Source organism: Phoenix dactylifera, unplaced genomic scaffold, assembly GCF_009389715.1.
Source record: "Phoenix dactylifera cultivar Barhee BC4 unplaced genomic scaffold, palm_55x_up_171113_PBpolish2nd_filt_p 001370F, whole genome shotgun sequence".
Lineage (NCBI taxonomy): Eukaryota > Viridiplantae > Streptophyta > Magnoliopsida > Arecales > Arecaceae > Phoenix > Phoenix dactylifera.
This window is the reverse complement of record NW_024068694.1, coordinates 66,264-90,183: the sequence shown is the minus strand read 5'-3', so window position 1 is coordinate 90,183 and position 23,920 is coordinate 66,264. Positions and strand designations below refer to the sequence as shown.

At 36.5% G+C, this 23,920-nt stretch overlaps 1 protein-coding gene across 1 annotated transcript; it reads left to right on the top strand.

Annotated features, from left to right (window-relative positions):
* Nucleotides 1–11,844: 11,844 nt before the first annotated feature.
* Nucleotides 11,845–13,707, top strand: LOC120108513 (premnaspirodiene oxygenase-like). Its single transcript, XM_039122131.1, has 2 exons — nucleotides 11,845–12,755; nucleotides 12,868–13,707. Exons 1-2 carry the CDS (start codon nucleotides 11,862–11,864, stop codon nucleotides 13,480–13,482), a joined length of 1,509 nt encoding a protein of 502 aa, XP_038978059.1. The 5' UTR covers nucleotides 11,845–11,861; the 3' UTR covers nucleotides 13,483–13,707.
* The last annotated feature ends 10,213 nt before the right edge of the window (nucleotides 13,708–23,920 follow it).

Sequence of the window (23,920 nt, the reverse complement as noted above, 5' to 3'; positions counted from 1 at the left end):
GAAACTTAAAAAGTTATTAACAAAAAAAAATAATAATGAAATCAGTAATTCTTGCATCTCATCATTATTTGTGCTTTAGTATTTGATATGATTTGCTAGTAGTGATCAATTTTGTGATATAGAAAATACTTTTGGAAATATAATCAAATCTCTTCATTTTTTAGTATACTTTACTCACTATTGGATAAGTTGCTAAATGATTAATCAATTTATTAAGAATAACTCTATGAATTCTCTATATGCTTGATTGAGAGTTATTATCCATGGCATTATTGTTTATTGATCATAGATATGATAATGTGTACTTGGTATGCTTTTGAATATATGCACTATGAATACCAAGAAACCATCCTTGGCATATAAAATCAACTCATGCTAGTATGTACTTAATCTCAAAAGACCTTGCCATAGGCTTACTTAGATTATCTACTTAAAGGTCAAAGTTTTGCTATGCATGCTAACTAAGGAAACAAACAAAAATCATTTCTAAATCTAAAGATGTTGTTTCCATCTCCAAGTTTTTCAAAAGCTTACATTGGATTTATTCTTGAAAAATAAAACTGAAGTATTTTTCTGTATTTACTAAATCTTGTAAAAGTGGTTCAAATGATAAAGGTTTCCAAACTGTGAAGATAAAGAGTATCATGGCACAGTGTTGAAAACCAAAATCCTGATAAAGATTATACAGAAAATAATATTAAATCCAATGATTTCAGCACCAAGGACACCATAAGCAAAATAGGATTAATAGAATTCTTGAAGAAATGAAAAAGACAATTATGTATGATAGTCATCTACTTAAATAATTTTTAAAAGACTATCATCACTGCTTGTCATACATATGATTTCTATTTTTTGATGAAAATTTTGATCTTCTGAAAAATGGAAAATGAACCATTGCATATCTTTCATATTTTTCAGTCGTACATGTTATTATAAAAATAATGCCAAATCTGATAAAGATACTTCTATCCTTGGATATCATTCATCAAGCAATGCATATAGAACATTCATGAAAAAAAATTCTAGTTGTAGAAGTATCAATTCATTTTATTCTTTATGAGACTAATGATTTATTATCAAAATACTAAAATCAAATTATATGGTTAATCTTTTACATATGCACTTAATGAAGAAAAATTGATGACTACTAAAAGACTAAATCAAGAAAAGAGGAAATAGATCTTGATAAAGATTCTTGCATGATTAGAAGTAAAGATCATCATTATCATGTGCTTGCTTCATGAGCTTTATATTCTGTCAAATAAATGTGTAGAAGTCACTCCTATGTGGTTACTTCATTAACAAGGAGATCTATGAAAAATAACCACCATATTTAAAAATACACATTACATATATGATAAAGCAATATGTGATTTAGAACAAGCATCAAAAGCATGATATATAAAAGCTTAAGAAACCTTTTTGATAGAAAGTAATAGTGATAAATCTATGCATCAAAAAGATGAATTTGTGATATCTTATTTGCTCAAAGTATGCATTGATGACATCATTTTTGGTTCTACTAATGAAGAGTTATATTGCAAAGTGAGTTTGAAGTATGATGAATGAATTAACATCTTCTCTCAAACTCCAAATTAAGACAAACAGGAAAGGGGATCTTCATTGACCAACGTTAGTCCACAAGAAAACTCTTATAGAAGATTGGCATGAAAAAGGTATATCTATGACCCCATCTTGTAGAATTTGAAAAGGATGAGCAAAGTAGATCTATTGTGTTAAAGCTGTATTGAAGCATGATAGAATAATTATTTTACAGCTAGTAGACCAGATTGTATGCTCATTATGTGACCTTGTGCAAGACTTCAATCTAACTTTAATTAATCATATTTATTGATAACAAATAAATCATAATCTGAATTTTGATAGAAACAAATGTTTAAGATAAATTGATTAAAACATAGTTAACATATCTTATTGATAATTATCTTAAGCAAATAGAATCTAAACTAAATTGACTTAAACTATCTTGGTTAATGAATCTATCTCTTTAGTTCAAATGATATGTGCTTGCTTATATTTAGGCAATCTCTTGAGTAAAGTGACTCAACATGCAACTATTGTCATATCTTATATTGAGACATCTAGTTAAAAAAAATATATATATATGTTGGATGAATGCTTTGTATCTTAAAAAAACTAATGACCTTCCTTCAAGAAAGAAAAATGAGAAATTTCAACTTGAAGGATATCTTCATGTAAGATACACTAAACATTCACATGCAAACAAGAGAGAGGATCTTCTTCAGCCAAAAGTTCACACATAAGAAATCTAGTTTGGCTTGAAGAACATATAATGAATAGGTAATTTAGATACCTTTCTTACAAATTAGTTGAGCAAAGTCAGTAACTTAAATCTTATTATGGCATGATTAAATTCTTTAATTATTAATTTTTGATATCATGTCTATATGTGTATTGACTGACTTATACTTTTAGAAATTATTTCATGGTTTGCCCAAACTAAAATATATCTTTGCCTATGTCATAACCATGAAATACACAAGTATATGCTTAAAATGTTGATGTAAAATAACTTGTGAGAAGTTATGAAACCTTGAGCATAATGAAAATGTTGTTTGCATGATATACATATATATGATACGTAAGATTAATTCTCTATTCTGCTCTCTCATGAAAATTACTTGAGAATAACAAAAAGAGAAAGAGATAAAGAAAAGAAAATGGATATTATTCAAGAGAAGTAAAATCCAAGTAGAGGCAAACACTTCAACCTTAAGGAAAAGCAAAACAAACTTAATATATTCGACACATTTGTGAGACTTGTGTGAGCATTCTTTTGGAAGGGATAAAATCCATAATTAATTACACTTAAACAGGGAGGTTTTGAAGTAAACATTTTAACCTTTCTATATTGCTCATCATAGGGATAGTGCCAATGGGGAGGCTAGTGGTAGTACCCGACACTATTTGACCCAACTATTCGGTGAAGGGCATATTAGGGACGGCACAAGAGGGAGGCTAGTGGTAGTATCTCGTGCCCCTTCCCAACTCTACTGGATAGGGAGCAAATAGAGTATAGAGCATAAGAAAGTTATAAATGAAAAACAAAGTAAATGAAAGTAGAATTAAGTCAAATTTTTAATCACTTGAAAACACACTTTAAGGATGAAATCATTGCAAGATTATATTTAAATAGGGAGAGTTTATTTGAAAAGAATTGATTTTGATCCTTGACATTCTTGTACTTAGTATTTTAATGCATGACTTAACACATGGTATATTTTGCATATGGTATGATGTCTTGATTTATGGATTCTCAATATTTTGTAATGTTTCATACTTGGACAATTTGATTGAATGTTTGAATTGCTACATAACATCTTTTGTTTAGTTTTATTGAAAAGAAATTTCAGATTTGTCATTCACAATCATTGTTAAAATCTGAAAGCTAAATAAAATTGTAGAAAGGAGAAGAGAAGAACATCTCTATTTAGGAAAAATAAATTGATATTGATCTATCTTTCTACTTGCCTAACTTTGATACATAATGTCCTAATACTTGTTAAAATATCCTTTATTTTGTATCGAAACTCAAAATTAAACACAAAGATTCTGAAAGTGCTTTAATGTTATTGAAATATGTATTTTTCAATCGTAACAATTTAAGATGAGCTACATTGTGAAAGATACATATCTCATATTATGACTTAGAAAGCTTCTATTGAAAATCCTATGTAATTCAGAATCCGATTTTGTATAAAAGTTTAAACTCCATATGATTATTAAATAAAATGTTAATGTAAGAAAAATAGAATTCATTTTGATTGCTCCGATACGCATCCGAAACATATCATTTCTTACCTTCAAAGTATACTAATTTTGATTCAAATGATGTGTCTTACGATGATCTTGATTGCAAGTAAATATTTTTAAAATATATGACTTTATCTTAATATTTAAAAATTTTATTGAGCTTCATGTATACATTGCTGAAAAACTGTGATTAGGAAATTGAGTTCTATAAATACACATACCTCAATGATCATCTATATGTTTTTCTCTCCTACATTATTAAAGACTTCCATCAATAGAGTGAATGATCTTAAAACTAGAAATATTTCAGTTCACTCAAATGACTCTAAAAGAAAGAAAATGTAAATGCTTTTGAAAGAAATTGAGCTTCAAATGAATCATTTTCTGATTAATATTTCTATACATTTTCTCTAAGATTAAGAGAAAGCATAACTTGTTCGTAAAGGATTAGAAAGAGTAATTACTACAAATTTTGGAATAATACTAGATTACTCTACATTCTCGATATTACAGAATTTCAGTGTTATTCACGTTTATCACTAAAATCTGAAATTCAACAATTTAAAATGATTAAAGAAGAATGCATCTTTTGAGGGGGAGCTTTAGATATTCAGTATCCTATCCCAAAGACACTTTATTTTGATGCATACTTTGAATTTTATGGATTGATTTTGATGAACCTCCTTATATTGCAAGACATGCCTTAATTTCCTTGAGATGAGTTCTATAAAGGGTGTCTTATCTCAAACCTTGAGTCTTATAAAAATAAGCTGAAATATATTTTTTGAGATTGACAATCTTATTGAACATTATCTTAGGATTCTAAACTCTTAAATGGAATGATCAATTGAGGGGGAGAAAGAAAATTTCAGAAGGAAAGGTCTTATGGAACTTAATCGCATAAATCTATAACTAAAGGAGAGAGAAAGAACACTAAATGAAAAGTGATTCTAATACTCTCCAATATGTATCATCTGAAATTTAAATCTGAAAATCTGTATGATACACCTTGAGGCGTGTTATTTGGTTAGTATATCTCATGCATCACTCTTGAACCAAATTGCAAATCTTAAGAGCCTCTAATTTAATGAAAAAGGGGGAGAATAATGTGTTAAATTTTCTTGAGTATCTCTTAGAAAATCTATTTTTGGAACTTCACTAATGAGCTCTAATTGGCTTGCTTTTTGGAACTTCAATGTTGTGCAAATTCATTATTTTATGTATCAAATTGTGCTTATTTTCTAAAGAAATAAAAGAAAGTCTTTAAAAGAGCTCTAAGATGTATCAAAAATTGCATGAATGTATATTTTGATATTTGTGCCCCAATGCTCCTATTATCATAAAAGAACTTTGAAGTCATTAAGAAAATTAATTAAATTGCTCTCATGGTTGATAAAATACTTAATAGATTGGGCAAAAGGTCTTAAATGAACAAGCTTTCATACTCAGTGAAGAGAGGTTAGATTTCCACTCATGTTTTCCTTGAATATCATTTGTAGTACTTCTTGAATTAACCTAAGGAAGATTCCACCTACACTTGATTAGAAAACTATCTATGGTATCAAATTAGAAAACCTCTTGAATTCACACTCGATGTGTTCTGCTCTGATCTTTGTGCTTAATGTTTCACTATCTTTTTGATGTTGTCAAAAAGGGGAAGAAATATCTAAGTATATGCTATATACCTCAGAATGCTTTATTACTTTGAATTGAATACAAATCAGCTTAAAATTTAAATATGTTGATTGTGTTAAGCTGATTAAATCTAAAAGCATTATCATGAAGTATGTTTTAAATATACATGTCTTCTACTTCATGCAACTTAGCTATGTATTACTTCTAGAAATCAATATCTTTTATATTGCATATACTCCAAGTTTTGTCATCATCAAAAAGGGAGAGATTGATGACCCAAAGATTGATTCATAGATTGATTTTGATGATCATAAAACCTTGAAGTATAGATACTAATGTTTATGTTGCAAGGAGAAAGATATTTATTTTGCAAGGAACATAGCAAGTTGGAAGAACACAAGAAGGCCTCCAAAGCTCTCAAGTTGGAAGAAAGCTACAATTTATTGGCCCAAGTTTAAAGTTCAAAGGATTCAAATTGGAGGAGTAAAATCAAAAGAAAAATTCAAAAGAACAGTCTTCGAGTCGACTCCAGTGGAACGCGAGTCGACTCCGATGGTTGGTAGGTCGACTCCAAAGAAAGCAAGAGTCGACTCTCAGCGGAACACAAAGAAAAAGTCAGAGAGCATTTTTGGGACTCTGAGATTCGAGTCGACTCCCGCATTGCACGAGTCGACTCCGAGACTCCGCGACCATCAACAGACAGAGACCAAGTTACTGCCTCTGAGAGCCGAGTCGACTCCGAGGAAGTTCGAGTCGACTCCAAGACTGGACGAGCCAAAAGACAGAGGATCGGGAGTTCGGGCTCTGAGATTCGAGTCGACTCCCAGGACAGTCGAGTCGACTCGAGTGGATCAAATTCAAAATTGGATCCACGGACTTCAGTGGATGAGCCGACTCCAAAAATGCCAAGTCAGCTCCAGATGTTGGCGAGTCGACTCCGGGTTAAGTCGAGTCGACTCCCAGTCAAGGCATGCACATTAATTCAAATTTGGAACAGTGGGCGAGTCGTCTCCGGTAAAACACGAGCCGACTCCTGCTACAGGCGAGTCGACTCCTGATCGCGCGAGTCGACTCCGATCCCAACGGTAATATTGTCAGGAAGTGCAGACTGTGTCCAACGGCTCTATTTTTGTCTCTAACGGCTATATTCTTGTTTCCACGCCATCTAAAGCTATAAAAACAAGAAGAGAGCTAGGGGAGAAATCATGGAAGTGGGAGAGATCATCTAGGAAAGAGATCTCAAAGAGATTACAAAGGAAATCTCCCATAAGCACAAAAGGGCCATCCAAAACGAAATAGAGAGAAGAAGAGCATCCAAGTGAATCCGAAAGCTTCCTCTCCATCCGTGTGCTGCCTCGGGGATCCTCTACTTCATGCCAAATCAGAGGAGGATCACGTAAAGAAGAAGCCGAGCTCCTCCATCTTCAAAACTCGTTTGAGGGCTTCTCTTTACTCTATTTGTTTATATTGTCATATTTGCTTGTTTAAGAAGCTTTGTTTTGTTTTATACTTTGTTTTAATATCTTGTAACTTGATTCAATCAAGGGATTGAATCAAGGGGTTAAGGTTTGTTGGTGAGCCAAAGAAAAACCAACGGTGTTAAGGTTTGTTGGTGAGCCAAAGGGAAAACCAACGGTGATAGGTTTGTTGGTGAGCCGAGGGTAAAACCAACGTGTAAGGGTTTGATTGTGATCCCGGAAAAACAATCGGGGAGGTTCTAGTCGGTGAGCCTGGGAAAACCGACCGAGTTCGTTGTGCGCTCGTAAAACAACAAGTTGGGTTGTGAGCTTGTAAAACAACCGGCTGTAATCGGTAGGATTATAGTGAAATTCCCAAGAGGTCTTGGGGAGTGGATGTAGGTGCTGGGGTGCACCGAACCACTATATGTCCTTTGTGTTTGTAATGCCTCTAGTTATTGTCTAACTAACACACTTACTTACTTAGATAAATTGCTTGCTTAATTCTTATCCGCACATCCTTTAATTGCAAGCATATTTAATCAAGTCAAAGTCTATACATCAAACCCTTGCTAAGTTTAACTTTCACTGTGCATCTATACAACTTAGCATAGTAAATCAAAATGTTTTAGAAGTAGCATAAAAGTTTTAAAAGACCCAATTTACCCTCCCTCTTGGGTTGTATCTACTGGGCAACAATATAGATGCTCCCGACGGCCCAGATCGGCAGAACTGGATCCCGCCTTCTGTCGAGATCGTGCCACATGTCAGCCCCAAAAACCGAAGCGATATATTTAACCTAGATCGACGCTTCGAATATGGAATCAAGGCAGCGTCCCATCAGAACTTGGAGCCTCATCATGAGCCCACCACGCGAGGCGGTCTCGAAGGGTGAAAGAGCGTCGCCCCATCTCCTCTCATTAAAAGCGTCCCGAAGCGCGCGGAGCACCGGAATAATTTAAGTTTCTCTGGCCCCCACCACTACAATAAAGGCAACTACTTCCCACGTCCGAGCTCGCAAACGGCTCGAACTCGGAAGTCGGGGGTAGTGTTGGGGGAATATAAATCGCCCCAAAGCACATGAGCACATCGCCAGCACGTGGTCAAAGATGCCCGACCTCGGGACGCCTAACTAGGCGCTCGACCTTAGAGGCGCCCGACCTTGGACGCCCGACCAGGTGCTCAACCTCAGAGCTCCTGACCTGGCACCCCACCAGGCGCCCGACCTTAGAGCTCTCGACCTCAAAAACTCGACCTCACCAATCCACCCGCCGCGGTCACATCCTTCTGCAACTCGACCAAGGACCATGCCCTGCTGCCACTGCTAACAATCAATACGCATGGCCTCCGCAAATCTTCGGCTCACTCAACAATCAATGCGCATGGCCTCCGCAGATCTTCGGCTCACTCAACAATTAATGCGCATGCCATCTATGGATCTCAAACCCTCCACGGCAAATAGCTGATCCGCTTGGCTACGTCCGATCAGCCACGACGACTCGTTGGTTTCGGCCTGATCTTCTACGGCACGACATTAATTTATACGATCGTGCATTAATTCATACGACATGCTCAATCATGATGGTAACCCGTTCGCCCCGTCACTTCACAGGTAATCCTGTACCCCTCTATAAAAGGGGAGCTCCTCCATCTTAGAGGGGGTTGGACTCTGAAACTCCTGAGACATATTTTCTTTCATCTCATACATTGGCTCCCTCTGACTTAGGCATCGGAGGGTCGGCGCCAAAAACCCCGGCCACCGGCTTCTTTGCAGGCCTCCTGGTGGACGCCGTCCGCCGACGGACCACCACTCGCCATCTCACACCGGAACTCCTCCTTCTCAGCCAACGGTTGCCCCCGGGTCCAATTTCCAGCAACAGGGGGCATGAGACAATAGTATTTAATTTTGATTTCTGAAATGATAATAAAAATTAATAATATTTCAATGATATTAAACAGGTGTATCTGACACGTTTGTCTAAAGTAGGATTTAAAGCTAAAAGAGGTAAGTAACTTAATACTTCAAAGTATATTTTTCCAAAGTACTTGGTTAAGTAATTATTAGTGGATTGAATTTTGATATATGTTTTGTAATTAGTTAAACGGATCAAGCATGCTAATAATCATTTAAAAAATATGTTATATATTATGAAATCTAGAAAATGTGACTATGCAAATTATGAAAAATCTATTTTGTATACATGTATGTATTCTTGGCATGACTATAATCTGGCCCGATCAATGGAGATTATTCGTTGGCCCCGTCGACCTGTAATATGTGAGTAATCGATTTCGATACCGTGCTACCGGTGATTAGAGTAGTGCTTTTTGGACATCTTGCCATCGATAATTAGAATAGTGATTTTTGGACACTTTGCCTTCGGTGATTAGAATAGTAGTTTTTGGACATTGTTGCCACCGGTGGTCAACAATAGTTGTTTTTGGCACTTTGTGCGATCCATGCCACTGGGTTACGTAGCCATAGCCTATTAATGTTGGGATTCTAGTAGCAGAGTTTTTTTGTAAAAATGATAATAAGTTTCAAAAAAAATACTATTTGTAATTTATTTTTTAGTCAACAATGGCTTTCTTTCATTTATCACTTGGTCCTACACTATAATTGCTGCTTACCTTCTCTTGTCACGTCATTGAACCTCTCGTTGATTGTTACACCCCAAACTTGGCCACAATCCTACTAATGAGAAACTGATCAAAGCTGGCAAGTGGAAATTTTGGAGTCAAACTTTACTGGTCTCTCCTTTGAATGAATCTAATCTTTGACCGAAGGTGAGGGAAAGGTACTAATGAAGATAGAAAATTCAACAAAAAAACTAATCCTGACCTTCATGGAGCCCGTAATCCAAAAATAAAAAATAAAACTATAGGACCATTCGAACGATTATCTCTTTATGAAATTTTTGAGATCTTATTCGAAAATTGCCGACGCTTGAGCGTCGGTAAAACCGACTTTTCCTGTAGTGTTCTTAAGTAAATCCAGTGAGAAAGTTTTTTTTTCTTTCTTTTTTTGAAAAACTTATTAGAAAAATTATAAAAAAATTGTGCCAAGGAGAAGAAAAGAAAGAGACAAGCAAAAAAAAAAAAAAAAAAAGCTAGAGACAAAAATTTCCTTCCTTTCACCATTGACTCATTTTTCCTAGGAATATTGTATACTGACACCGAAACGGCATCCAAGACCCGGCACTAGCAGCCGTCCCAACAGACAACAAAAATTAGAAACAAGCTTTTCCAACTTAAAATCGGATACTACCGCACCCTGCTAGCGACCATTTGGTCCATCTAAGCAACTAGAGGATCTATTTGGTCTAACCTCCCCATTGCCCCACCCAAAAGTCCAAAAGCCACTCAAATGATAGCGTAAAGTCACCGTCAAACGTAGCCAGCAAACTAACCACAGCCATACGAAGGCGTAAAAGATCAAGAATAAGAACAAAAGTCAACATCGTTAGCGAAATTTTGGAGCAATCGTATCATTATTTTTTCCCATCAAACCTTGATCATTTTTTTTTTCCTCACTAGAAGAAAAACTTGACCATCACTTTCAGTACTGCTATAGTTTAGTCTCGTGGCTCTCCTCTCCGTCACTTCCGTTGAACAATGGTGGCGAATCAAAACAACACGTATGATATTACTCCTTTTATTTTTACGACACTATTGGGTGGCCCTTTACAGCCTCGTTTATCTTCAAAAAGAAGATTATGGGGCCATCCGAAAATAGAGGGGGCAGAGCATATACGGACAAGAGCCCCCATATCCACGTTTTCCAAATTTTAATTGCTGCTTACCTTCTCTTGTCACGTCTCGTTACGGTCAAGAACACGAGGCCCTAGATTCTAAATACACGGAGCTAAAAAGCATGGCTAATGGTAATATATTCTTTCTTCAATTGTTACACCCCAGATTTGGCCACATTCCTATCAATGAGAAACTGATAAAAGCTGGCAAGTGAAAATTTTGGAGTCAAACTTTACTGGTCTCTCCTTTGAATGATCTAATCTTTGAGCGAAGGTAAGGGGAAGGTACCAAAGAAGATAGAAAATTCAACAAAAAAACAAACCCTGACCTTCATGGAGCCCATAATCCAAAAAAAAAAAAAGAAAAATTAAAAAATAAAACTATAAGACGTCTGAACGATTATCTCTTTATGAAATTTTTGAGATCTTATTCTTAAGTAAATTCAGTGAGAAAGTTTTTTTTCTTTCTTTTTTTGAAAAACTTATTGGAAAAATCATAAAAAAACTGTGGAAGAAGAAAAGAAAGAGATATGGAAAAAAAAAAAGAAGCTAGAGACAAAAATTTCCTCCCTTCCACCATTGACTCATTTTTCCAAGGAATATTGTATACTGACACCGAAACGGCATCTAAGACCCGGCACTAGCAGCCGTCCCAACACAGACAACAAAAATTAGAAACAAGCCTGCTAGCGACCATTTGGTCCATCTAAGCAAGTAGAGGATCTATCGTCTAACCTCCCCATTGCCCCACCCAAAAGTCCAAAAGCAACTAAAATGACAACGTAAAGTCACCGTCAAATGTAACCAGCAAACGAACCACAGCCATACGAAAGCGTAAAAGATCAAGAAATAAGAACAAAAGTCAATATCGTTTGCGGAAATTTTGAAGCTTCATAGTCTTCAATAATCGCTTCAACTTTTGCTTAAACAATCGTATCATTATTTTTTCCCATCAAACTTTGATCATTTTTTCGTCTCACTAGAAGAAAAACATGACCATCACTTTCAGTACTGCTATAGTTTAGTCACGTGGTTCTCTGTCACTTCCGTTGAACAATGGTGGCGAATCAAAACAACATGTATGATATTACTCCCTTTACAGCCTCATTTATCTTCAAAAAAAGAAACAAAAAGAATTACGATACTAGAATCGTATGCCCCCTATAAATTAAGAAGAGCATCAAAGCACATTACACTCAAAAGCATCAGAGCACCAGCCATGGAACTCCAGCTCCCTTCCTTACCCTTCCTTTCCGCCTTCCTCCTCTTTGTACTCCTAGTGATAAAGTTAACCAAATCCACAGCAACACGAAAGCTGCCTCCGAGCCCATGGAAGCTCCCTATCATAGGTCACCTCCACCACTTGGTCGGAGCTGTCCCTCACCGTGCCTTCCGTGAGCTGTCGCGGCGGCATGGCCCTCTCATGCACCTCAGGCTCGGACAAGTCGATCACATTATCGTCTCCTCCCCGGAGATGGCAAGAGAGATCCTGAAGACTCACGATCTCATCTTCGCGTCGCGGGACAACGTACTAGCTTCCAAGGTGTTCTATGACGGCGCTGACCTTATCTTCGCGCCCTACGGTAGCTACTGGCGGGAGCTGCGGAAGATATGCGTTATCGAACTACTGAGTGCAAAGCGTGTCAAGTCCTTCAGCACACTTCGACAAGAGGTGATGTCCAACCTAGTGGGATATATCTCCACGATGAACAATTCCCCAGTTAACCTTAGTGAGATGTTTCTCCTGACATCCAATACTATGACCTCGAGGGTGACATTTGGTACAAAATGCAAGCATGGGCCGAGATTCATCTCAGCAATGAAGAGAGTCAATGAATTGCTCGCCGGATATACCGTAGCTGATATATTCCCCTCGTTGAGCTTTATTGACACTCTTAGTGGAGTGACCTCAAGCTTAAAAAAATGTCACAGGGAGATGGATGAGATCCTCGGGGAGATCATCAAGGAGCATGAAGAGAAGAGAGCAACCAAAAATAGCAGCAACGAGGAACAGCAACAAGGGGAAGATCTTGTCGACGTTCTCCTAGAGCTAAAAGAAAATGGTGGACTTGAGTTCCCCCTCACGCTCACCAGCATCAAGGCCGTAATCATGGTCGGTATGCCTAACTATGCATCTAGCTTTTTCTATAAAAATGAATAAATAAATAAATAAAAGGCATGGCAATACATATTGATTCAAGTACCTATCTTTCCATTATTTGTAGGATATGTTCGCAGGAGGGACTGAGTCATCAGCGACGACGCTGGACTGGACGATGGCAGAGTTAATGAGACACCCCAAGATAATGGAGAAGGTTCAAGCAGAGGTGAGGCAAGCTTTCAAGGGGAAGGCCAGGATCGAGGAGGAAGATATCAATAAATTCCATTACATGAAGTTGGTGATCAAAGAGTCTCTGAGATTGCACCAGCCGGGTCCGCTGCTCCTGCCGAGAGTCTGCCGTGAGACATGCCAAGTGGACGGCTACAATATCCCTGCAGGGAGCAGGATTATCATCAACGCATGGGCTGTGGCAAGGGATCCGAGGTATTGGGAGGACCCGGAGAGCTTTAGGCCTGAGCGATTCGATGGCAGCTCGGTGGACTACAAAGGTGGCAACTTTGAGTACTTGCCTTTTGGTGCGGGCAGGAGGATTTGCCCCGCGATGACCTTTGGCTTGGCCCAGGTGGAGATGGCTCTGGCCAACCTACTCTACTATTTTGATTGGAAGCTCCCTAATGGGATGGGCCCCAATGATGTGGACATGACCGAGTCTTTTGGGGCAGCCGTGGGCTTGAAGTCGCCTCTGTGGCTGATTGCTACTCCTTACGTGCCCATCTGAATGATATATTTTTTTGCTGAACCATCTGAATGATATATCGCTGAAGTAATTATAAAGTGTTGCTTTTATGGTAGCGGACTATGCTGCCAGATATCTATATGCAGTATTGCAAGCCTGCCTTTGTGCTCGTGGTATAAAAAATTATTGTGTCTTTGCAATTAAAATAGTGCTTTTATGGAGAAATAAAAGGTTTGGAAATAAAATAAAACGTTACTTCTGCTGATCTCAAAGTCTTATGACTTTCTGTTATGCTATCGGGCATTTAATGTCGCTTACAGATTGGGACATGTTATTGGGCACCATCCTTTTGTAGGTGATCTTGGCAATTGCACATTTCAGTCTCATTTTCATCCCCATTGGCGATGTTTTGCTTATGGCTTCCCGTATTGATGCTTGGTGAATTTATTTTGTTTTAGCTGTGTGATATCCATGTGACAGCGTTACTGTTTTTATTGTTATAAATGGTCTTTCTTACGTGAATAAGCTTATTTCCTTAAATAGGCAGTGAAAATTGTTGATCTATATGACTGTGCATGTATACCACAGAACATGAAAAATGACGAGGTTGCATACATACAGCAAGCCACAGAACATATGGCCTGCAACAGAACTTTTAAGGTAGTGAGATATTTTAGAGTCTGTTTAGATGATTGGGCTGAAAATTCTATTGGATTCATAGATTGAGCTAGTACAACCAATAAAATTTTAGGAATATAAGCTGGCTAGGCCTATATTCATAAGTACCTAGAAATAGAATAGAAGTGGGTTGTTCTGAACGGCCTAAATTCTATAGAAAGAAAAAAAAACAGACTTGCTAAGGTTTTTTTTTTTTCCAATAGGACACCAGGACAAACTGTTGAAGAAGGCTATGTAAGCTATTAGTCATCTAGCCTTACCTGAGGCTAATGAAGAATAGTGGGATGATGCTTTCTTCCAAGTTTCCATATGCTCGATTGGAAAGTTCAGTGATAGTGATGTATCAGGAAGCAACTTTGCTTTCAAGCATTTTGAAGATGTTGCACCATACCAAGTAGAGCGGAGAGGGAAAGCTCTACCCCCTTCAGAATTCATGAAAATTCTTGGAAACAGCATAAAAAAAAAATATGACAATGACAATGTCATGAGTTTTGAGCTATGTAGACTAATAAATTCCCTATTCAAACAAACCTTCTTTCCCGATCCTTGTTGCCCAAGAAGACAACCCAAGAGGGGGAGGGTGAATTGAATTTTGATTAAAAATTGACCAATTAAAAATTATGTGAACGTGAATCTTGTATTCATTCAAAACATATTGCAATATTATAAAAAGACTTTTCAGTACATTTAGACTAGTCTTCATCAGATGGGATGTTCACTTGTTTGGAAGAAGATCCTTTCTTAGTAGGTTTGCTAGGCTGAGCAGGCTGAGCTGCTGCAATCTGTAGATCTAGTCTTCCTATGATGCTGGTCAAGGAGTACAATATGTTGTTGAGTGTGTCTCCTTGTGTAAGTGTGAAACCTTCTATGATACTTTCAATTCTTTGAAGGCCTCGTTCAATTTTTCCTCTCAAGAGAGCTATTTTCCTAGCAAGATCAGACATATCACTCTGGTCAGTAATTGTAATCTTCTTAGAGATAAGTGTAACCTCATTGGAGATGATCTTTATGTCCCTTTCAATTAGATTAATTCTCTCAGACAACTGGGCATTTTCAGTCCGGCTTCTAGCATTTGCTTCGTCCATAATGAAGCTAGCTAACATCCGTAGTTGATCTTCCTCTAACCTAAGAGAGGGTGTAGCTGGCTAGTTTGTGGAGGTAGGGGGTGGAATGGATGCTGCTGGAGCGGATGAGGAGGATCTGCTTGAGTTTTCCGGCTGAGCTCCACTTGGTTCTCCTTCAGTCAGCGGGTGCTTCCCAAAGACTCTCCTTTCCCATTTTCCTTCTATTTTTTTAAAACCCATTATGCGTAGTGACTTCCCATTGTAGACATCAGTGTTGTACAAAAGTTTTTTGGGTTCCCCATTAGATATTTCGACCTCAAACTCCCTAAATATCAATGTAAGTGCAATTCCATAGGGTAAGCTAGCCTTGGCCTAACTAGCCTCTTCACTCATATACAACATCATCATTTTAGGCAAATTTAGAGGTATACCTTCAATTACACAATGCATTACTATGATATCTCTTTCAGTAATAAAGTCAAATCTACCAGTTTTAGGAATAGGATTCTACCAATAATATGATGCAGCAGCCTTATTTCCACTGATAGTTGATTGGCAGATATGACCTCTAATGGATTCACATCGTCTCTCCCTAGGATTGCCTTCAGAGCAGATTCCTTTTCCCCATGCACTGTCGGGGCTGGATCATCAGTGGTATCTTCAAAACTCGGGAGATTAGGTGCTCATCTACTAATATTTATTTTCGCTTCATTGTGCAAACAAAGCCTCCTGAGCCTCTTTTCAGGGAACTGTAAAAATCTCTGACTAGATCCGGGTAGATTGGCAGATCCAAAGATCGCAAAGATACCCCCACCCATGATCCTTAAACTTTTGCCCTATCTAGAATCCCTCTTGCTCTAAGAACTCAAAATCAATTCTTCTACCGGTCGTCACTACTTTGCCCGCACAAGATCTTGGTGACGGAGCGGAAGATGGGACTGGAGTGAGGGTGTTGCGGTAACCCTAGGTTCTTCACGGAGCGGAGCGTCATTCCTATGCTTGGTTTTTCTTTCCTCAGTCGGTGCCCTAGCGGATCTCGTCTTCCTCACGGCGAGTTATTTCTTGGATCCATTTTCGTGAAATCTAGGGAGAATCGAAAGGATAACTAAGATGGATCTTAGGGTTTTTTGCAATGGTGATCTTCGAAGGGTTTGTGGGCTAGAGGAGAAGGAGTTGAGAAAAGAAGATGCTTCGAGTCGTTCCACTTTTATGAATAGGTCATCCCAATTTTGAGTCGACTCACGCTTTTTTCGTGAGTCGGCTCTACCTATAGTTGACTCGAATAAGTCCTTGAGTCGGCTCGAGCACAGTCTTACCCAAAAAAATTTAAAAATTAAATTTGACCCCATGATCAACAATTTTGATGTGGGTCGTTCAATTTGGATCATTTGAGCATCGTTTAGAATCTCATGAGGAATCTTAAAGATAAGAGAGGTGCCTTATGAACAATTGAACTTTTTCCTAAGCAAAGGGGTCACATACTCCTAGTTCTCTTCTAAGCATACAAAATCGATCTTCACTGAAGAATTTTGTAAAGATATCAGCAAGTTGATCATCAGTACAAACAAACTCAAGCATCACATCACCATTTAACACATGATCTCTTATGAAGTGATGTCTTATCTCAATGTATTTAGTTCTTGAGTGCTGAATTGGATTTTTAGTTAAATTTATGGCACTCGTATTATCACAATTTATGAAAATCTTATCTTGCTTCATGCCATAATCTTCAAGTTGTTGCTTAATCCACATAATTTGAACAAAACAACTTCCGACGACAATATATTCGGCTTCCGCCGTAGATAGTGCAACCGAGTTTTATTTCTTGCTAGACCATGAGATTAAGTTTTCTCCAAAAAATTGACATGACCCGCTGATGCTTTTTCTATCAAGTTTACAACCAGCAAAATCGGAATCAGTGTACCCTATTAAGATTATGCTTGATTCTTTAGAGTACCATAAACCTATGTTTTTTGTTCCTATTAGATACTTAAAAATTCTTTTAACTGCAATTAGGTGTGATTCCTTAGGATTAGATTGATACCTAGCACACATGCATACACTAAACATGATATCAGGTCTACTTGCTGTAAGATATAATAGTGAACCAATCATACCTCTATACAGCTTTTGATTTACTGACTTACTTGACTCATCTTTGTCTAGTTTGCATGATGAGCTCATGGGGGTGTTGATTGATTTGTTTCCATCCATATCAATTTTTTTTAACATCTTCTTGATGTACTTAGCTTGATTGATGAAAATTCCTTCCTTAGATTGTTTGATTTGAAGTCCGAGGAAGTAGTTCAGCTCTTCCATCAGGCTCATCTCAAATTCACTCTGCATTAATTAAACAAACTTTTTGCAAAGACGATTGTTAGTAGCACCGTAAATAATATCATATATATAAATCTGCACTATTAACATATCTTTGCTTTTCTTTTTCAAAAATAAGGTTGTATCAACATTCCCTCTAAAAAATTTATGATCTAATAGAAATTTGCTAAGTCTTTCATACCATGCTCTAGGAGCTTTTTTTAGACCATAAAGTGCTTTATTTCATTTGTAAACATGGTTAGGATATTGATGATTTTCAAAACGAGGAGGTTGTTTTATATAAACCTCATCATTAATATATCAATTTAAGAAGGCACTCTTTACATCCATTTCAAATAACTTGAAATCTTTATAACATACTGTTGCCCAAGGTGACAACCCAAGAGGGGTGAATTGGGTTTTCTAAAAATTATGTTCTCTAATTAACTTTGAGTTGAATGTAACAGAATGATAAGATGTTATTTACTTAAGCTTTAGGCAATTACAAGTAAAGCAGTGCAAAATTAAGTTAGAGCAATTATACTATGGCTTTAGGGTGCAATTGATCTAAAATTAACTTATAGTTGTATGATCAATTTTAATCTATGTGAATGGTAAGAATGGAGTGGAAGCTAAGCAAGTTCTAAACAATCACTTACAAATTAATAGAAAACAAAGCTAAAGATATTATACAATCAAGTATGAGTGTAAGGCATGAAACAGAAGAGATAAAGCATCACAAACACAAAGATGTATAGTGGTTCGGTACACCCCAGCACCTACATCCACTCCCCAAGACCTCTTAGAAATTTCACTATAATCCCTCAGATTACAGCCGGTTGTTTTACAAGCTCACAACCTAACTTGTTGTTTTCACAAAATCACAACGAACTCGGTCGATTTTCACACGCTCACCGACCAGAACCAATTTGATTGTTTTCATGGGCTCACAATCCAACCCAGTTGGTTTTTTCGGATTACCAACTACAACCTACAACGTTGGTTTTCACTGGCTCACCAACAACCTTTAACCCCTTGATTCAATCTCTTGATTGAATCAAGTTACAAGATGTTAGAATAGGAGTTTAAAACAAATACAAGCTTCTCAACAAGTAGATATAACAAATATAAACAAATAGAGTAAAGAGAAGAATCCCTCAAACAAGTTTGTAGATGAAGAAACTCGGCTTCTTCTTTACTTGACCCTCTTCTGATTTCGCACGAGGTAGAGGATCACTGAGGCAGCACACAGTTGGAGAGGAAGCTTTGAGATTCACTCGGATGCTCTTCTTCTCTTTCTTTTGCTATGAATGTCCCTTTTGTGCTTTTGGAAGGTTTCTCTTGAAATCTCTTTGAAATCTCTTTCCTATGTGTTCTCTCTCACTTCCTTAACTTCTCCCCTAGCTCTCCCCTCGATTTTATAGCTTTGGATGGCGTGGGAACAAAGATCTAGCCATTAGAGACAAAAATAGAGCTGTTATGACCCATCTGCACATTCTGACAATGTATCCGTTGGGATCGGAGTCGACTCGCGCGATCTGAAGTCGACTCGGCTGTTACTGGAGTCGACTCGCGCTTTACTGGAGACGACTCGGCCACTGTTCCAAATTTGAATTAAAGTGCATGCCTTGTTCTGGGGTCGACTCGGACCAAACTGGAGTCGACTCGCCAACAGCTAGAGACGACTCGGGCACTTAGGTGTCGGCTCGTTTTCAGGGTTCCAGAAATCCAATTTTTTGTATTTCTCTCACGAGTCGACTCAGCCAAACAAAGAGTCGACTCGGATGACTTGGGAGATGACTCTGGAACATCTGGAGTCGACTCATTTACAGGATCTCCGAAACTGATTCTCTGCCTTTCAGACTGTTTTCCTTTGGGAGTCAACTCGGATAAAATGAGAGTCGACTCGCCAAGCATCGGAGTCGACTTGTAACCTTTTGGAGTCGACTAGCTAACAGGATCTAAAATCCATCGTTCTGTCTTTCTGTCTTTTCTGCGGAAGTCGGCTCGTGAACAGTAGGAGTCGGCTCGAGCACTATTCCTTGAAACTCCAAAGTACTAGAGTCGACTCTAAACTTTCAGGAGTTGACTCGAGGACTGTTCTTTTGAATTTTTTTTGGAGTTTGCTCTTCTAACTTGAATCCTTTGAATTTGAACCTTAAGCCAATGAAGTGTGGCTTTCTTCCAACTTTTTTTGAGAGCTTTTGAGGCCTTCTTGTATTTTTCCAACTTGCTATGTTCCTTACAAAAATAAATTATCTTTCTTCTGGCAACACAAATATTAGTAATTATACTTTAAGGTTTTGTGATCATCAAAATCAATCTTTGGATCAGCAATCTTTTCCTTTTTGATGATGACAAAACTTGAAGTATATGCAATATAAAATAGATTGTGTTATAGAACTAATGCATAGCTAAGTTGCATGAAGTAGAAAACATGCATATTTAAAACATACTTAATGATAATGTTTTAGATTTAATCAACTTAACATAATCAACACATAAAACATTATGAGCATATACTCAGATATTCTCCTCCTTTTTGACAACATCAAAAAAGTTGCAAGATAAGGAAACATTAAGCACAAAATAGCAATGATATTCAAAGTTTCCTTTTCCTTATTGTACTTTGATTTTCAGTCAATGTAGGTCGAATTATTACAAGAATATGGATCATATAACTCAAGGCAATAATATCAAGATAAGATTAATGAGCATAGATCAGAGCCAATTAAGATGATTTCAGAGCAAATTATAATGAGAGTACATCGAATGTGATTCCTAAGATAGTTTTCAAATCAAGTGTAGGTGGAACCTTTTTCAAGTTAATTCAAGAAGTATCAAGAATGATATTCAAAGAAAGCACAAATGAAAATCCAACCTTTTCTTTTATTGAAAGATCTTTAATAACAATTATGAAGGCTTGTTCATTTAAGATCTTTTGCCCAATATATTAAATATATAATAACATGAAAGCAATCTAATCAATGTTTTTAGAGTATAATATCAAAACTTATATGCTTGAAAAATATAACATCATGTTGGATCATTAATTCTTAATGACTTCAAAGTTCTTTTATGATATAAAAAACATTGTGGCATAAATACCAAAATATGAATTCATGCAATTTATGATATATCTTAGAGCATACATGAAATTCAAGGCTTTGAAGGTTCTTTTAGAGCTCTTTTAAAGACTTTCTTTTACTCTGTTAAAGAGAATAACATCAAAATCAATTAAAATGAATTGGCACAGGATTAAAACTCTAAAGTGCAAGCCAATAAGAACTCATTAGTAGATTCCAATAGAAATTTCTAGTATTAAGACAGGTGAAATCCTTCATAACAAATGATTTACCAACACAGATGAAAATTCAACTTTCAAAAGATATTCAATGAAGCACAAAGTTTGATACCAAAAATCTGCTTAAATTAATACCATTAAGACATTAAAAGCATACTAAAAGTCCTTTGCCAAATTTACATAGAGTAATCTTTATTGATTTAGTTTTTAAGAATATTTTTTTATTTTATTTATGTAAGCCTCTTGAGATCTATTCATATTTTTCAGATATCGACAACAATGATCATGAATCAAACATAAAATATTATGTTTCAAGCTATTTTTTTTACTTTTATTAAATTAGAGGCATTTAAAATCAACTATTTGACTTGCAATTTGGTTCATGATTGATGCATAAGATATACTAACCAAATAACAAGCATAAAGATTTTTAGATTTAAATTTCAGATGATACATATTGGAGAGTATTAGGATCACTTCTCATTTAGTATTCTTTCTCTCTCCTTTAGTTATGGATTTATGCGAAGTTACTTACGATCTCTCCTTCTGAAATTTTCTTTCTCCTCCTTAATTGAGCATTCCATTTAAAAGTTTAGACTTTGAAGATAATTTTCAATAAAACATTCAAATTGTTAATCTTGAAAATATATTTTCTACAAATTTCAGCATATTTTCAACTTAACCCATTGAGAGCATATTTGTAAGTATCAAATCATATTTATTTGAGATAATAAACGCTCTATAGAATTAAACTTAAAGTATAGGCTATATATAATTAAGACAAGTAATGGCAATACAAGTAGATTCATCAAAATCAATTCATAAAATATTCAAGGTATGCATCATATGATGATGACTTTTGAATAAGATGCAAAATCTAGAGAGATTGATATGTCTAAAGCTCCCCCTCAAAAGATGCATTCTTCTTTAATCATTCTTTTCTTTTTGTTGAATTTCAGATTTTAATGATAAGCGTGAATAAAACTGAAATTCTATGATATCAAGACTGTAAAGTGATCTAGAGTTTTTCAAAATTTATAGCAATCAATCTTTTTCATCTTTCAAGAATAAGTTATGCTTCCTCTTAATCTTTGAGAAAATATACTGAAATATTAACCAGAAAATAATTCATTTGAAGCTCAATTTCTTTCAAAAGCAATTACATTTTCTTTCTTTTAAGAGTCATTTGAGTGAGTTAAAATATTTCTAACTTTAGGAGCATTCACTCTCTTTTAATAATAGCCCTTTTTTTTAGTGATGGAAGCAACAAACATGCAGAAAGGGATATAGAAGATCATTCAAGTGAATATTTTAGAATTTAACTTCTTACTCATAGATTCACAGCAACGTGTATACGAAACACAATAAATCTTTTTAACATCAAAAATAAAATAATATATTTAAAAACATTTGTTCACAATCAAGTATTGGGAATTGTGTCCCAAAGTCAATTTTTTAATTGTAAGAAATTGGATTATATATATATTTTATTAAAATGAATAAAATTTATTCTGGTAATTTCCTATTCATCACAAATGTTATATCTTCAAATTAAACTCCTGTGTATTGTGATGAAGTCCTTAGGACTAATTTAGTGGATAAAAAAAGTTTTATCATTTAGTTCTTAAACCAGTTTGCGACCAAATGATGAGCTGTCAATTGGACGATAGCTATGTTAAATATAGGTCGTTGTGTGCCATTTAGTTGGTTGTCCTCTTAAACAAAGGAGTGTGGAGACACTGTATAGCATACAGGTGAGATGTAGGAGTACATCGTCACTGAACAGTGACTCAGCTGCATTGCACTCCACTGTTGGAAGTTAGCTAGCAAAGCGTATGGACATAAGTACCCCTTAGACATGAGACTGTCACGGTGACTTGCAAGCAACTCACTGTACTTAGACACTGGACGACCTGAATTTCTAATTCAGGGATCGGAAGGATGCTGGGTGCAGTCAAGTACTCGCGAAGTCTGTGTATGAGTCAAGATGGGATTGACCGCTCCAGATTTTAGGAGTTGATGTCTCACTGTATTTCAATTCAGTAAAACCTTGGCTAGGGTAAACCAAGTGATAGGTCACTTGATTTGATTAATTGAAATACACTATGGATGATCGGACCCAGAGTTCGACAGTCCACTTTGAGGTCATCTTGAGCATCGATGGTCATAGGGATAAATTATGCAACAACCATACGTCTAGGTTCTAGAATGTTGCTTTGCATATTCGACCTATCCGGACGTCGGATATCATTGCTAGATGGTCACCTCGATTAGTGCATGGAGTAGTCTATATACTATCGGCTTAGTGTTCGAACCTATCAGAGTCACGCACATTAGTCAAGCTAAGTAGGAAGGTCTTGACCCAATTTAATTAAGAATTAAATTGCAGGTCATTTGGAATTTGGTTCTGTCTATGTTCAGCTTGCACTGAATATGAGGTACATGCTAAATTTCATGGATGAACAACTAATTAAGTCTGTATTTCGAATCAATCAAGTTTTAATTAATGTAATTGAACTTGATCAGGACTCAATTATTGAGATTGGATTTGATTGGGTCTCAATTAGTGTAATTGGGCTCGATCATGATTTAATTAGAATTTAATTTTGTATTTGTTCTGATCTAAGTCGGACTTGGATCGAGCCAAAACTGGATCCAATTGAATCTTCCATGAGTCGGACTCATGTGGAATTTTTTCGGGTCAAAAATCATTCAAATGGGCTGTCAATTTGGTTTAGAACCAAATAGGTTTGCTTTATTACAAAATGGGCTAACCCATTTCCTATTTGGCTAATCCCCATTTTCCATTTAAATGGTTGACGGCTGACCTGTTTAAAACTCATGTGGACCCATGGACCCTTAAGAGTTGCTTGTGAGCCGCGATGGAAAAAAAATGCCTGGGAGCAAAACAGAGTATTCTCCATCCTTGGTTCAAAGCCACGCCGCGCCACCGTCTGGCCTCCGGCCGCTCTGCCGTCTGGACCGGAATGTCCGATTTTGAAGCAGCTACATTCTGGTTAAATTTGATTTTGAAATCCGACTGTTATCGGATGAATTGTACGATTTTCTCCACGTTTGTTTTTGAAACAAAACGTTACAAATCTTACATTTAAATCGA

Bases quoted from the DNA above. Each gene is read 5' to 3' on its own strand.
- LOC120108513 (XM_039122131.1), top strand. From the start codon at position 11,862: ATGGAACTCCAGCTCCCTTCCTTACCCTTCCTTTCCGCCTTCCTCCTC. The intron at 12,756-12,867 runs GTCGGTATGCCT...CATTATTTGTAG, and splicing joins GCATCAAGGCCGTAATCATG to GATATGTTCGCAGGAGGGAC.